Source organism: Lissotriton vulgaris, chromosome 5, assembly GCF_964263255.1.
Source record: "Lissotriton vulgaris chromosome 5, aLisVul1.2, whole genome shotgun sequence".
NCBI classification, from domain to species: Eukaryota; Metazoa; Chordata; class Amphibia; order Caudata; family Salamandridae; genus Lissotriton; species Lissotriton vulgaris.
In genome coordinates, this window is record NC_141693.1 from 1,324,676,354 (window position 1) to 1,324,693,149 (window position 16,796).

The window sequence follows — 16,796 nt, forward strand, 5'->3', positions numbered from 1 at the left end:
TAAAAAAATAACACACAACATCAAAATGCACACACACTCTCACACAAATGGATCAATTACTTACCTAAACACATATAGGTAAAAATATTCATTCATGTGGACACCATTTCACAGATGTATATTTACACAAGCCCTCAAAAACACAGAAAAGACCCAAAGACACACACACACTATTTGGCATAGAAATACCCAAACAAAGCTGACAAATACACACCATATACATGTATACCACATGCATTTGTATACACCAAGTATACATACATCACACACACACAAACATACGTGCCATCAAATTTTACCATACACTGAACAGAGCATAAACTATATACAGGGACCCACAAATACGTACTGAAAAAACAATCACATAGAACCCCTAAGATGCACAGTACACCAATGCACACACAATCTGACATAGAGACACATGCAAATTAAAAAAAGAGACAAGCACATAGATACAAATATTAATCCATGTAGACACAAGCACACAGACATGTATGTGAATGAACTCAAAGAAATGCCCATAGACACACAAACACAGAACACACACACGCCTTCACAAACATAAAACGTATCAGACAGATATACACACACAGAAACATACAAGAACTCACAATCATGCAGAACTTAAAACTACACAGCAGCACATGGATCCTCAAACCCACACACAGACACACACATCCAAGCATGCAGGAATCAATACGCAAAACATTCACACACACACAAGCACCGCCACATACAAAACATGAATTGCCGCCACATACACACAGTGACTCACACCACCCGCACAGATAACATATGAACACAGACACACACAGTGACTCACACAAAGGCTTAGACATAGATAAATACACAGACACATATGCATCTATAAAGAAAGAGCCCTGCAGTCAAGTATGTACACTGACACACACCATGTATGTATACACACCCAAACAGAAAAATCAATCAATTCAAACACACACCTCTACAGATGCATTCACACAGTGAAACAGAAATACAAAGACACAGACATAAGACATAAATAAGAACCTCAGACACACCGAGTCACCCCCCCCCCACACACACACACACACATACAACATAACATACCTATCATTATGTGGACCGGCCATTGACCGTAATGAAGTTTGTATTTACTATTCTAACTCCATGCACGCTTTGATAGTACGGTATATAGCTGACAAGAGGCAAATATAACAGCACTTTTCGTTTTTGATACACTTGCTCCAAAGTACCTTACCACAGTACAGCGACCATTCCTCCTGACGCACCAATCCTCACAAAGATAGTGTTTGTCTGGTTCTGGCAAGGTTAACTCACGCTATGAGACCCGAGCCAGTGTCCACGGCGTGGGTTATACATGCACACACACACACACACTCACACAAACGCTTAGACATAGATATCTACAGAAAAACGTATGCATCCATACAGAGACATCCAGGCAGGCATGTATGTACAGTGATACACAGCACATACACACACACACCCAAATGGAAAAATCAGTTCACACATGTATGCACGTACACCTTTACAAATGCATTCACACAGAGAAACAGAACTATAAAGGCACATAAATAAGAGCACAGACACACAGAAGCAGATAGGTTCCACACACCCATAGACACACATGGGCAAACACGCATGGGCAAGACATGCAACCACAGCACAAAGTAAGTACATAGGAACAAGTAAGCAAACGTGCACTCAAACTCACATGTATTTGAAATCCTAAAAGGGGAATTGGGAAGAGAAGAACATGGATCTGATTTCAGCATGCTTTCGTAAAAGCACTGTCTCTCTATTTTATCAAGACACAAAATAGTTGTTTACCGAAAATGTGGTAATGTTTCCATGCTTTTCTTAGCAAAAAATGTAAGTGGCCGACAGCCAAAGAATTCTTTTGATTTTATCTCAAAATCTTCCTTTTGAACTTTTGGTGCAGGCCCTGCGTCTCTTAAGAAAGCTTCCTTGGTGTCAAAGCTAAAGAATTTGAAAAACATCAAAATGTTTAAGAGTAAAAGCAATTAAGACCAAGATGAAGGCTAATTGAACCCAAACAAGACTGGGATCTTCGTGGGTCTCACATCTAGACCAATGCCATCTGTACCAAACAACAGACTAACTGCCTCCCCTCCTTCCCCCCAGCATTAACTGTGTGATACGTTTAGACTAGAGCTTCACCACTATCTGGTAGGTCACCTCTGTTGTAGCGCTGCTCTGTAAAAATGCTCCGTAGACAATTTCTTTCTTTTCGGCTTTCCACCGAATGTGGCAAAGACCAAGTCACCAGTCTAGGCTTCTTTTTCCTTCCAGATCTAACGATGGCAACAAGGGCAGAGTGTAACAATGTTTCTCCACAGCTATACTGACCAACACAGATCCATCACTACACTCTTTAAGGCACTTCACCAGATCACGACCCTGTGCATCACAATAATGTAAAGTTCCACCATTCCCCAAACCTCTGTATCTTGAAACTCCTAAGCTTCCGTTTCTTACTGTGTGGAGTTGGCAGGTCTGTAAGGGTTGTCGCCTACTGAAATGCTAATTCTCTTTGAATCTACCAGATTGAGAAACAACCACGAAAATTGAAGATCTTTGACACAGTCTCATCAGCAAAGCCGCCAGGCTGACTTACCATGTTCTCTTTTCCTTGTCTGCTTACTGGCTTCACAGCCATCTTATCAAAGGCACCACGAGTCCCCATCTACTTGATGTCATACAGCATCAACAACAAATGCCATAACAGAACACGCAAAGCTCTCCCGAACTCACAACAGCTGTTTTCAGCAAGCATATGACCCTCATGAGACTCCATGGGGATCGATGTGCATTTTCAGTTTTATTGATGTGGAACACTGAACTGAGTCAGCGGTACTCACTTAGTAAATTCTCATCTCCCATTTGGCACAAAGATATTGTTCCAAGATACCCTACGGCGGAACACATTAATAACTGTCCAGCACAAAATGAGAGTAAAAGCTTTGTATATTTTGGGATTGATCAAATCAAACCTAACCCACGGGGTGGGAATAGGGAACTGTTATTACGCAGATGTGAAGCCAAATGGATTATGCGCTTAAAAGCCGTGGATAACGGCATACATTTTGATCATGAGCTACAGTATTTTCTGGGAGATTGAAATATGATTGATATAGAATCATAGTATGGCTGACAGTGGATCTTAAGTGGGGCATGATGCACAATCTATGGTCACTCTCTCTCAAGGAAGAAATATACCTTATCTGACTATGTAATGACTCTCTGTATAAATATATGATGTACTTGATATTTAATTGATTTATTGAATTTAGATATACTTTGAGGTAATATGTAACAGCACTCTGTTACAGTATTTTGTACAACCCAAATGCGTCCAGAAGTTATTTGGATACCGCATGTCTCAAGCCTCCTATTTAATAATACTCATCATTGCTCACAAGTTTGTCCAACTTAACCTAGATCATTAAGTAGAATCAGGTTACCTAAGTTGAACAACTTACATGTCTGTAATAGCCATTGGGTTTTAACTCTTACAGATTCTCTTGCTTAAATGATATAAAAGGGTACGTTTTATAGATCTCGAAATGCTTGGTCGATGATGAATACTATGGGTGCAATATATGGCAAGGGTGTAGCTTTCCACCAATAGTGGCTCCATTACATCTCTTAGTAATTAATATTATTACATGGACTAATTTAAACACTTGACTCTCATGACCCGTTTTTACTCAGAGGGTTTCTTTTCAAGCACACGACCTGTGTGGACCTGTGTGTGAATATTACTTGGTTCCATTCTATAATGGCGACCGCTCGCGTACACTACAACGCGGTCCTTTATCGATATCCACGAACACGCATTTTCCATGCGGTTTGTGGAACTCCATCATGGCGGACATGCTCTGAAACAAGATACTTGTCCTCTTTTTACTTCCACGTACACTCTTATTGCGGCGCATACACGGAAGCCGTGCACGCTTGCCTGTACACGGGCAGGACGCACGGATCGAGCAGCAGCCGTAACCGAACACGGTAAGAATCAGACAGAGTACTTGTTGACAAATACGGGTAGATTCTAACAGCCTCTGCTCTGTGACCGGATATTGGCTAATGACTTACTCATATTTGGGTTTGCAGGGATATTACGATTTCGGATCATATGAGATACAAGCCACTACGGATACCTGACCCTTAATAAGTTTTGGAATTCCTTACCTAGCCTTTATCATTGGAGGTAAGCGTCCGTAATTCCACTTTATAGACAACTGTCATACAGAATATATTAACTCTGTATGTGGCATTAGAATTTTATATGGATCCACTAATGTGGACATTACTTATTTTTGGGCAGGAATGTTAATGTATGGGAGTAAGCAGCAGGAATATACTGCTACTCCATAAACACTTGTATGGTATCGGACAGACAACATTATCCACATAGGAGGGGACACATGATAAGGTAGGACACAGCTTCCTTCTATATCTTTACACTAGATCTTCACTTACATGCCACTTGAAAATTTGGGTACAAACATTTTAGATTTCTTTCAATTTTTGGGATTTTAGGGCTTATCCTGACATTGTGAAGGTACTGGCATCATTTTGATGCATTTGTCTTTTCTCACGTGCACTTGGGTTGTATAAAAAAATATATATGTATTACGGTACATCATGGGTCTATTAAATACTATTAGACACCATAAATTACACATGTTGCAGTATTTAAAATAATATTGTTAAACCCTGATTTTAACTGTATTATCCACACTAAAATAATGTTTTGAACAGAAGCATGTATGGTTACATTACACTTAGGTTGTTTACAGTCCTGACACGGTCTGCATGTTAAATTGGTGGTTGGTCTTAAGAAACCACTTGTAAGAAATGATTACAAATATAAGTTCTTTGCATTATTTCCACCCTTAATGAAGCCGTAGGTGTCTTGAACCTAGGCGAAACGCGTTGGCGCAAGGAGTGGACTTTGTGGAATAAAAGACCTCTATGACATACAGCATTACTGTGGAGTCAAAAATTTGAAATTGATATTTTGCAATTTGCATTGTATTTTCAATGTCTATATATGCTTTAGAAAGTGGTGGTGATGTACAGTAATTGTAGGGTGCAATTCAGGTGTTCCTGGTCACTTACGGTCATTGCTGTGAACAATCTGGAAGTTCTTGACGGATGCATGAGTGACTCTACCATGGAAATTCAAGACGTAGGACTGGGTGTCATCGTTCCACACCGGAGACTTGTTGTGAAGTTCAATCATATTATCCATATTCTTGTTCTGCCACCTAACAAGCAGCCCGTCACTGTCCTGGGAGCAAGAAGAATGCAGAGAGTCACCCAAATTTGAATATGCTAACATGTGTGTGTGCGTGGGTGGAGAGTGATGCTGAGAATGTGCATGTGGGGGAGAGAATGGTGTAGTGTGTATGTGAGGGAGAGTGTATGTGTGCAGAGGAGGTAACGTGGTGTGTGGAGTGTGAGTTTGTGTTTGAAAGAGATGTGTGTATAAGGAAAAGGCGGTGTGTGTGAGTGTCAATGTGGTTTGATTTGTATATGTAGGTATGTATTGCTCTGTATATCTGTGCGCATCACTGTTGGAGTGTTGTGCTTGCCACACATTAATACTTTGCAAACCTTTTCACTTTCATGGTAGTAAATACATTAGTGATCCCCGAAGGCTTGGGCAGGTCTAGGTACATACAAAGCTGACTCCGTTGCCCTAATGGATAAAACTGTCCCACGTGATGGAAACGCTGCAGCCAATGCATTTGCTATGTCATATTACAGAATGTATGAATGAATGAATAGCGACATTTATAAAGCGTACGGCTACTCCCAGGAGTGTTCTGGCGCAAGTGGATAAGTAAAAGAGAGAGAAGTGGAGATGTATTTAAAAAATAAAAAGCCAGGTTTTCAGCTGTTTTTCAAAAGTACATTCATTAACTACTTGACGTACATCGTCTGGCAAGCTATTCCAAGCATGTGGGCCCAGTAGGCAAAATGATCTGCCTCCCCTTTTTACTTACTTTACCCTAGGAACTTTGGCAAAATGGCCAGAAGATGACCGCAAAGTTCTACGGGAGGAGTAAAATTGATTCCTAGAGGACAAGTATTCAGGACCAGACTCGTGGAGAGCCCAGTGCTTGAGTGTCAAAGTTTATTAACATGATCCTTTTTTGACCAGTAACCAGTGTAGGTTATTCAAATGGGTCATCATCGAAGCTCACCTCAGTTGATAAAGTACCAGACCAGCTGATGAATTCTGGACAGTCTGCAATTCCTGCAGCAGATATTGTGGAGTCCTATATAAAGAACATCGGCATAATCTAATCTGGACACTACCAGGGTGAGGGGAATGGTAGTCCTATCTGGTAGGGCAAGAAATTGTAGGAATTCTAGGCCATGTGCATCAAATCAAAACAAGTGCCAACAACTGTGTCGATTTGGGTTTGAAGGGTCAGATGTGTGTCAGTTTTGACGCCCAAGTTCTTTACTACATCAACTTGGGCATTAGGTGGAGGAGCCACATCTGGCCAGTGAGTTTGTAAGTCCAGGGAGAAATTGTGACCAAAGCAGAGACTATCAGTCTTGTCACGGTTGCATTTGAGTTGGTTAAAAGCCATCCACTGAAAGACTGCAGAAAGGCTGGGTCTGATGGGAGATCCAATGACTCATCTTTCCTAAATGGGAAGAGTAGCTTGGCCACAAAGGACTCGCCCAAAGTAGCCAAAGGAGTCATGTAGATGTTAACCGCATCGCTGCGGCGGCTTTTCCCGGCAAATTTCAAAAAGCCGCGTTAGATGACGAGCTCAGCTCGTCATCAGCACACGACCACCGTGGCTGATGACGAGCTGAGCTCGTCATCAGCAGCGAAGAGGTTAAACATTGTAAGACCGAGTCCTGGGACCTGTAAAAGCTGTTTAGAGGAGTAGCTCCTCCGAACAGCGACTGGGCTAAACTGTATGTGCTCAACTGATCTATTAGAGTATGAAAGATTTATTTATTTTTATAAAAACACCTCTGGTTGGACATTTATATTTTTTGTGCGGTAACTGTTTTGTTATTTGTATACAAGTTTGATTCTATTTGGAAAAAACAAGACATTTATCATCTCCTTTTTAGGTCTCCCTTTGTCTTGTGAGAGCTATTGTTATCACACAACACACAATGCAACAATAAACAATATACACAGATTTACACAGGGATTTATACACAGAAGGGGGCTTTTGGACAGCCCCTTTGAGCCATTGGCTTCTGTTTTCCAGCCGGCATTAGCTAAAAATGGTTGTCCGACCATCAGAATTGGTACAGCCCACAGCATTTCGTGGAAGTTAACATTTTAAAAGTAGTTTCACATAATCCCCCAATGGTTCCCACGTTCTGTTTACTCATGTGCATTCATAGCTTTCCCCACCATTTACTACCCTGTGCTATATATTTTCTAAATGTATTTTGTAAAGGGCCCAGCAGTGTTCAGTGATACCGTGGCTTTAGGTTCTGCACTTCCTTGCACTTTATTTGCCTATTTTAAGTTTATGTTCTAGAATAGCTGGCCGGCAAAATGGCCACTACCGCGTTATGATTAATGTGAGTAAATGGGTCGTTACAGAGGCGCGCTCACATTGCCTTGTTTGGAATGAATAAAACATATTCCTAGATGCTTGCTGTGTGTTTGCATATGTTGCAGGCGCAGGCGTGAACACACATGGCTACCAACTTGGAATAGTTACAAACCATTCAAAGATGTCAACTACGTGACCCACCATTGGCCATTTTGGCTTTTCTGCTTTACAGTTTCAACTTGGTCGATGTCCATTCTAGATCAGTTAAGTAAGAACACAAACACATTGCCAATAGGTTGGCACTCACCCTTTAAAGGTGTGACCAATTGGCTTTCCCAATGCTTCTTTTATTATTATATTGATCACTGTTGCTTTTTTTTTACAGGGCAAACCACCTGAAGTATTTCTTAATCCCTTCCTGAATGTCTACGAGGGTGTCATCTATTTCCAAGCTGTTACCCTCCCCCATCGGCCACAACCCTCCACAATTAGAGGTTACAGAATGTTAGATGGTGATCAGTTTCTTCGCTGTGGGTCTGACATGTTCAAATAATAATGATGAGACCAGCCTGCGTCTCATATGAATAATACTTGTCTTGCCGAACCCCAGCCTCGACTTGCAGATGCATATCTTCAGGTGGATTGTTTGTTGGGGTTACACCCCCTAATAAATGCTTTCTCTGGTGTGTCTATGTTACAGTTCACCTGGATGCTGCATCACCCGAGGCATGGTTTCTTGTCCCCATGAGAGTGGGGTTCTTTGTAATGTTTCAATATGATGCTAGTTTAGGGTGACCAGAATTTTAAAGCCAAAAACCGGGACATTTCACAAAAGTAGAAGAAGGACTACAATTTTACTTCAGGCGATGAGATCGCTCCTCAGCAGGGAATTACAGAACAGGCAGTAAGAACATACATAAAATGCAAATTTTAAACCCAGTAGCTTGCCTGTTAATTAAATTGCTTTCTTGAAACAACTGATAACCATCCCTGCTTTGTAAAACATAAAAAACACCTCCCACCGTTTTCAGTCGGCCCTCTTTAAAAACAGGGACATGAGCTATATTTCTTGAAATTTGCTGGGACAGCTGGTTAAAAACTGGGACCGTCCTGGCAAAACGGGGACGCCTGGTCACCCTATGCTAGTTCCCCACTGCCTTGTCACATTCTGTTTTCTATGACGTAGTTTGAATTGAGCCCGTCTTCCCTCCACGCCCTCACACACACGCACACACAAGTGCAATACCGTAAGCATCAGAAACTCCTGACAGAAAAAATAATCTATTTAAAGGGATTAAAGGGCTTCACTGTACCCTGAAATCCCACTTTGTCTACCCAACATAAAATCAAAGTAACCTTGCAGCTACACTCACACACGTGTAAAACAGGTGCATTAACCAACCAAGTCATCGTACTGGTATTGGAACCTGAGACCTGAGTTACACACTTGTACCAGCAACTAGCACTAGGACTCCTGAGTAATCCTATAGGTATTGGTGTCTGGCACGTGCAGGGGAGAAGTGTCAGTGGCATATTTCCCTTTCCCTTTTCGTCTAACACACAGATGTCTCAATGATCGGATAAACATGAAGGGCTTCAAGAATGTTTACTTTTCAAATGCTGATTTTTCTCCCTCTGACACCTCTACACAACCCAATACACCTTATATCCATCAATCATGTTCTTCAGTTGGGTACACCACAGTGACTGCTGGGAATTCACAAGCACAGCACACACCCCACAGTTAATACGGTCCAAGATACACCCCATGACTACTCTTGAGATTGAAATAAATTAAGGAAGTTTGGGCTATCTTTTACAAACAACAGTATCCCTGGCAGGACAGGACAGGTAATTCTGCTTCTCGGGCATTTTCCCAGAGGGCTGCAGGCCATGGGGCTGTTTACAGAGCAGGAAAGGTTGCCAGGACTGAAACATGTCCCCACTGCCCCATTCTAGTAGCAGTCTCTTGCAGTGTGGGCTGGTTTGAATAATGTTGCCAGTGCCGATTTTGGCTTCCAGTCTTGCCCTGGCATAGTGAGTAAGCCTAAACCTAATTTTGGGAAGTTCACGTTATGTATGTACAGCAAATTTGCCCAAATTACGCCATTAAGCGTCATTGCATAATTGTATTGTATTGTATTGTAATTGCATTTATATAGTGCTTACTACCCCTGACGAGGCGTCAAATCGCTTTTTCGACGAGTAGCACACTACTCCGGGACCCATAGAGGATTAGTGTTGAATTAGTATAGTGAAACATGCAAGTATAGGTGAAATGATGTCCTGATCACCTCTCTTGTGTCTGTGAAACAGCATCCATCATCTCTGCCGAAAGTGGTAAGTGGTAAGTCTTCGCCCCGCCTGTTCTTAAAAGATATTGTGACGCCTTATATCACAAACAGAACCCTCCGATCCTCTAATGTCCACCTCACTCAAATACCTAGGATTAAGAAAACACGCTCCGGAGGCCGGCGGTTTTCCTACCAGGCGTCCAAGATGTGGAATGCTCTCCCACTGGACCTTCGTGCCCAACCTAACCTCCTGTCCTTTCGCAAATCCTTGAAGACGTGGCTGTTCCCTTGACCTTCTTCATGCTTCCGCCTGACCTGACCACTTGGATTTTCTGTCAGCGCTGGGACGCTCTTGGGCAGCCATGCGCTTTAAAAATCTCATTCCATTCCATTCCATTCCATTTGTTGATTATTTTCTGAGAAATCTCAAAGTACCTTAAGTGTAACTAATCAAATCCTGCATGAGAAGGAGATTTTGGGTGAGCGGGAAGACCAGTTGTCAGCTGGGCAAGGACACATTCTCAGGGGTTGGGCTTCCTGGTACGAGCCTCGTGTCATTCACCACCACAAAGGGGTACGGTTACCCTAGGCATGGAGGGTTCAGGGTTCAACTTGGGTCAAGGGACTTAAGGACTAGTCACAATATTGGATCCACGGCAGCTAGTCTTGCCCTGCCTACCACAAACAGCCTTGAATTCTGTTTTAAGTTATCCATCAAATCAGCTGAGGTTTGTGTGAGTAGTCACACAGGCCTGCCAGTGCGAGAAGTCACCTGACAACACTTAATTCGTAATCCTTTCCGTTTTATCTACTTCCAATAACTTATTATTTTATTTCTTTGTGTAATCTTGAAATCAACCTGAACCTCAACCTAAGATTTCTACTCAATATAGATTAGAAGGAGAGTCTGCTAATCCTCCAGGTCACCTCGCAGGTACCAGCCACCCAGGGGTCAGTGAGACCTACCTAGACATCAGTTTGTCCATGACAGTAACCATGAGGGGTAGTTAGTCACAGTCAGCACTTATCTAACATGGTGGCTGTTTTCATGTGTAAGCTGAAGACGAGCTTTGAAGTTTAAAGAAAACAGGGAAGAGGTAAAAGAGAAACCCCCTGTAAGCAGACAGCCTAGCAGACAGCACAGCTTTCTGGTTGCTAAAGCCTTCTTACCGACATTCTCAAAACTTCCCAGGGAATACATTCGCCCATTGCTTACCATTGCCTTTGTGTTTTGTAACTCACATGTGCTTGCTTTATTTGTGCTGGCTTTATTTGTTTTAGGCTGTCCAGCATGTCTTTGTCCCTCCAGTGGAACAAAGACTTTTTTCCACCTATCTGGCTTCTTGCATTCCTCCATGAGTGCTTGCTTTCTGGAAACTCTTTTTTTCTTTTTCATAAGGCACTCCATGGAAGATGTTTCCTGCCTTCTATCTTTCTGCTTGAATAATTCTACTTATTTCTGCCACTAATCTTCAGGCCTGTGATGAAAAATGCTCTGGCTACAACCTTGTTTATTTTTGTTGGTACTCTTTACTAGTAGCATAACTTAAACTTCCTGTTAGAAATGGGGTGACCAATTCTACGGGGGTAGCATGGTGCAGAGCGGGCAGGCCAAACTCCTGAGGACATGTGTGAAGCATCCACGTGGTACACACAGACAACACGCCCCAAAAAGAGACACGACACCAGTTCAGATGGAAAAGAATAACTTTTGTATTGTCTCAAATATGCAAAAGCAAACACAGTAATCACTATACTCCGCGGCAATATTTACAAGGGGGATTATTTACAGGGTAACTGAAAAGGGTAAGTCCACCAGTTTCAGGGCTGAAATAAAAACATAAAGCATTAACCTCAGGCTTAAAAGCAAATTATGCATGGCATCAGCATCCCCTGCAAAAAGGAACATTAAGCGCCCCGCATTAACATCAGGCATATACCTAAATCATGGGGCAGGAAACCCAGTGCGCATAAAAAAATGGCATAGAACATCAGCAATATAAGCGTGAGGGGAAGAAACACTAGGAATCAACCGTTGGGCATATCAGCGCCTTAGGCAACATACAGGCATAGGTCTGATTAGGCAGGGTCCTCTGGGGCATGGGGCCTAAAACATTTCCAGTAGTGCGCGCATTAGGGAAGGCCTTCAACCCACCAGGTGTGACACCATCGGCATAGCCGCACATTCACATCAGACCTTATCCTTTGGCCTAGAACGTCAGGCAGGAACACATTAGGGGGGCACCTATCTGGCCTCTAACATCAGGTGCAAAACCAGGAGTGGGGGCCATAACCCCATCACTTCCAAACATAACAGGCATCCTGCCTAGGGATGCCCTCAAATTGATAATGCCCCCAACGATGGCGACTGCCCTCAGTCCGGAGGGGCCATTGTGTGGAAGCAGTCCTGGTCTGCCACTGCCACCGGGGAGCCCCTTCTCGGGGACTCCACTTGGCCCAACGGCTGAGGAAAGGCGTCTTCCGAGCCTGTCACGGTGAGGCGGTGTTCTTTAACCACGCGCCAGATAAAATATCTTTACCAAAAAACAAGGGGCAAACTCACGTTAGGAGTACCTAGTGGCCTTGTTGATACCGGAGCAGCTGGTATGCATAGCTTTGCTGCTTCCGGCACGAAACAGAACTAAGTGTCCAAAGAGAGTGAAGTGGCAGCACTTGAGTGCAGCCCTGATGAAACTGCTCTACGCAATACAGCAGTGAAACATGTCGGCACTGTAGGTAAGGGTATGCATGATTAGCACATCGCAACTCTGCCACACGCCCCACTCACCGGGTGCACTCGGTTCTGCCTCGGGCTCCTTCCTTGCTGAGATCGGGTGGTAGGCACCCGCCAGTCTTCATTAGCCCAAGAGCGCCCAAAACACGGGGTAGGCTCCCGCAGCGCTTTCCAATCAGACAGTTCCTTGTCGGCCACACAGCGCTTAACAGGCACAGCGCTTGAAAAGGCTAGCGCTTAGGAGACCACAGTCCTTCCCCTCACACACAGCGCTTGGAAGGCAGCAGTTCTGGACCAAGTAGCGCGTAGGGAGCACAGCGCTTCGGGGGCTCAGCTCTTCAGGTGGGCAGACAGTCCCAACAGCAAACCTCAGGGGCCCCAGGGTAACCCTCCTCACCTCCTGGGGGGTCCAGTCCAGCCCCAATATAGCGCTCTCCTCCGCTTCAGGGTTTTTTAGGCGCAGCGCTTGTGTGGTGCAAGGTCCCAGCAGCCTCAGGGACCTAGGATGGCGCTCCTCCTTCAGGGGCCATGGGGCAGAGCAGCAGGCACTACCGGGCCAGGTCAGCAGGCAGTGGGTACTCATCAAGACAGGGCGGTAGGCTTCCACCATCCTCTACTGTAGCGTGGCACTCCTCCTGTTCAGCAGCCTGTACTCCTGCAGTGGGTCTTCCACTAGCATTGGGGGGTAGCAGAGGTGTTTTGGTTGGGTGCAGGGTCCAGCACACAGGCCCCAGTGGATGTATCCCCTGGCAGCAGGTCCGCTCACGTTCCTGTCCCTGCTCTGTCTGAGCACATGGTGGCACAACCCCGCTCACCCCACCTACCAGGCAGTGCCGGAAGCTTCTAGAATCCTCAGGAGAACTTGTCTTAACTGGCTCAGGGGGAGGAGTAGAGCACCCTGGGTGCCAGGCTTTCCCTCCAAATGCTGGGATGAATGGGTACCAAACAACTAGACCGCTAACCCACTGCAGTCAGGTGGCACAACACACAGCCATGGCATTCATTTTAAAAGCATAATTTTAGTAATGTGCATATTTACAATAGGGGTATTACAGGTGCGCACACCATTTCGTCACATTGAACATGGCGTTTCACACCACACATGGCCTTTACAGTGTTCTTTATCATGGGGGAGACATCCTAAACAGGGGGGTGAAAAGTGAACATTTTTGGTGAAAGGGCCAAGTCCAACACTTCCTCAATTTCATGACCATGCCATTGCCGCTGGAAGTAGGGTAGTAGGAGGTGCAGAAGCACTCCCAAAATAACCATGCTGGAGTTCAGAAGTCAATGAACAATAAACAGGCCTTTTCATTTTGTGTTTATCTCGTAACATTTGCTGTGCATTCAAAGAAGTCAAATGTCCGGCTTTGTCTTCCGAGGGAGGTTGGTGTTTTCTTTAATTTCTCTGTCAGAAAGGTGAGAAGATTTATGTGATAATCTTGCTGGGTATTGTGTGTGTGTAAGGAAATGCTGTAGTATGGTGTCTTTTTCTAGCACACAACAACATTTAAATGCCAGTATATTAACTGTACACATATTTAAGAATGTATAAAAACTAGGAAAGCACAAATGGAGCACATTTATTTTGTAATTCTGAGGTGAGGTAGAATCAAAGATTTTAATATGATCAGAACAAATCAGTACATTAGATGATACTGATTTTCACACATTATCATTTGTGAACTGTATAGTTTTATCAGTAAAACTGTATGTCTGTGCTAAGGACTTACCTCCCAGTTGCACTCATGTGCATTCTTCACTAGACCCAGTTATGTCCCTGAGCTGGACTCAATGTGCGCTCAGCTAGAACACTTACCTTCCCACAGCAACACCCACATGCATTCTTTGCTAGACCGAGGTTTGTGAGTAAGGTGGATCAAGTTCTGTGCTCTGCTATACCACTCATACCCTTTACTGCCCAACAGATACACCAATTTGCATCCTTGAATTGGGCCCAACTGTGTCTGTGAGCTAGATCCAATTGTGTAAACAGCTGGATTACTGACCTTCCAGAGTCCGGACACACCTGCACCTTTTGTTTGCTGTATACCGAGCCCCTTTTAATCCTCATAACTTTCCTAGCTAGGCTGACTTGAATGCACAACTATGAAAACCACATTTATTCTGCTGTAAGAATCAATAAAAGGTTTGGTACAAGTGGGAAGTTGGTACTGGAGTAGGACTTCCGCTGACATGTTAGCCTGGTTCTCAATTTAACTTACGTTACGAGGACGGATCGGGACTCTCTCATTGTCAGAATTCATTCCTGGGATTAATACTGTCATCTTTCGGGGCCCCTTGAATCCTAAGACATTGGTCTCCTGAAAAAGAAATTGAAGTTCCGTTAGCCAGTATCAGCCTAACATGCTAAAAACGCAAACATACATTGGGTGAGGGAACTCTCAGGGAGCTATGGTGGCAAGTGCCATGTGTTTTCATTCAGGACTCCTCCGCCAGGAGTGCAGAAAAGAGGCATGTTTAGTGTCACTGCAAATTTAATACATGTACATGCTTTTAACCACCAAGCCTTTTCACTGACATGACCAATATTTTTGTGTTGACCAAATAGTTTTTCTCCTAAACCCATCAATTCCTTTACTCTCAAGACAGTCTCCAAACTAACTCTATTTGCCCTGCTTGACCATTCTTTTCTGGCTTACAATGTCCACCACTGAAAACAGTCTACATATGCTAAACGCAGCACTACTCCCTGGTAGCCAAAGAGAACTTCGAAATAAAGAACAGCATAATGCTTTCCACTTTCAGTGCCTTGCTCATTGGCACACATTTGCTGTGCATGCACAGAGGTCAAATGTCAGGCTCGGTCTTCCGAGGGAAGCTGGAGTTTACTTTTGTTTCTCTGACAGCAAAGTGTGAGGATGTATGTGATGATCTTGCTAGGTACTGGAGTGTGCAAGGAAATGCTGTAGTATGTTGTCTTTTTCTAGTACACAAAAACATTTACAGGCCAGTAAATGAACTGTACAAATATTAAGAATATATTATAATTAGGAAAGCACAAATGAAGCAAATCTTTTTGTAATTCTCAAGTGTGATGGGAACAAATATTTTAATACGATCAAAACAAATCAATACACTACATGATGAAGACGTTCACACATCGTTTGTGTGCTGTATAGTTTTATCAGTTACACTGTATGTCTGTGGAAATATAATAGTAATTTCAATTGAAAATGTATTGTCTGTAATGGCAGTGCACAACTAAACCATGCACCCCACCCTACTACATGCCACTTTACTGTACTCTAAGCCATTACACTTTACGTCACTCCACCCTATGACAACCCACTTGACAAAACTCTACTCTATTCCACCTTAAGCCCCTCCACTGTACGCCACTACACCCTAAGCCACTCCACTCTACTTTACTTCACTGGGTCCCACTCCATGGCACTCTATACCACTTCACTCTACAACACTCCACTCTACTCTACAACACTGCATGCCACCGTAATTCACTCTACGCCACTCTCCTCTAAACTACTAACATTTAGCCATGCTGAACAGCAGTCACCCTTATGTAGAACATGGCTAAAACACATTGGCAAAGCCAAATAGCTGTTTGCATTGGCTTTGCCAATGCTTGTTATGTTAGGAGTGTTATTCGAAGTGCACCGCTTTTTTCAGACTCCTGTGAAAAGGACCAGGTAATTATTGCACATGGTGAAAAAGAACCACATCACCACTAAACTAGCCAACTCTCTGGATATTCACCTATGATGGCCAAACCATTACAACAGCTGAGAGCATCATCATTGGTGGTGTCACAGATGGGGTTCAGTATTAGTGGTGCATTGCAAATTGTACTTATGATATTTGTATGGACATGTCTCTTTTTGCATGATCCTGCCCAAGTTTTGAACTAATGTTGCTGTGCTTTTGACACTGAAGGTGCACTGAGGCCTGCTAAACAGACCACAGTGCCAGTGGTGTGACCATAAAAATATGTGTCGAACTGGTTCACTCACAAGTGGCATGCAATAACTCACTTATAAGTCCCTAGTATGAGGTACCCGGGGTAACCAAGGCCTGTAAGTTAAAATGTCTCTCGTGAACTGATGAGTTATGATGGGTTTTGGTGCCCACCTAATCGCGCACTGTTCACCTGGTGCTCCGCATGTGTTTATATCACCACACTGTAAACAAACTGATTTTCTCATTAGCACA

The 16,796-nt window shown here is 43.5% G+C and overlaps 1 protein-coding gene across 1 annotated transcript in view; it reads right to left on the minus strand.

Annotated features, from left to right (window-relative positions):
* The window catches only part of TULP1 (TUB like protein 1), a 628,127-nt gene that overhangs the window by 7,291 nt on the left and 604,040 nt on the right, over positions 1-16,796 (minus strand). Inside the window, exons 12-13 of the mRNA XM_086920352.1 lie at positions 14,831-14,929; positions 5,152-5,323 (exon numbers count right to left, since the gene is read on the minus strand). Of these exons, the coding sequence (XP_086776478.1) occupies positions 5,152-5,323; positions 14,831-14,929 (271 nt within the window). The remainder of the gene's footprint in view (positions 1-5,151; positions 5,324-14,830; positions 14,930-16,796) is intronic.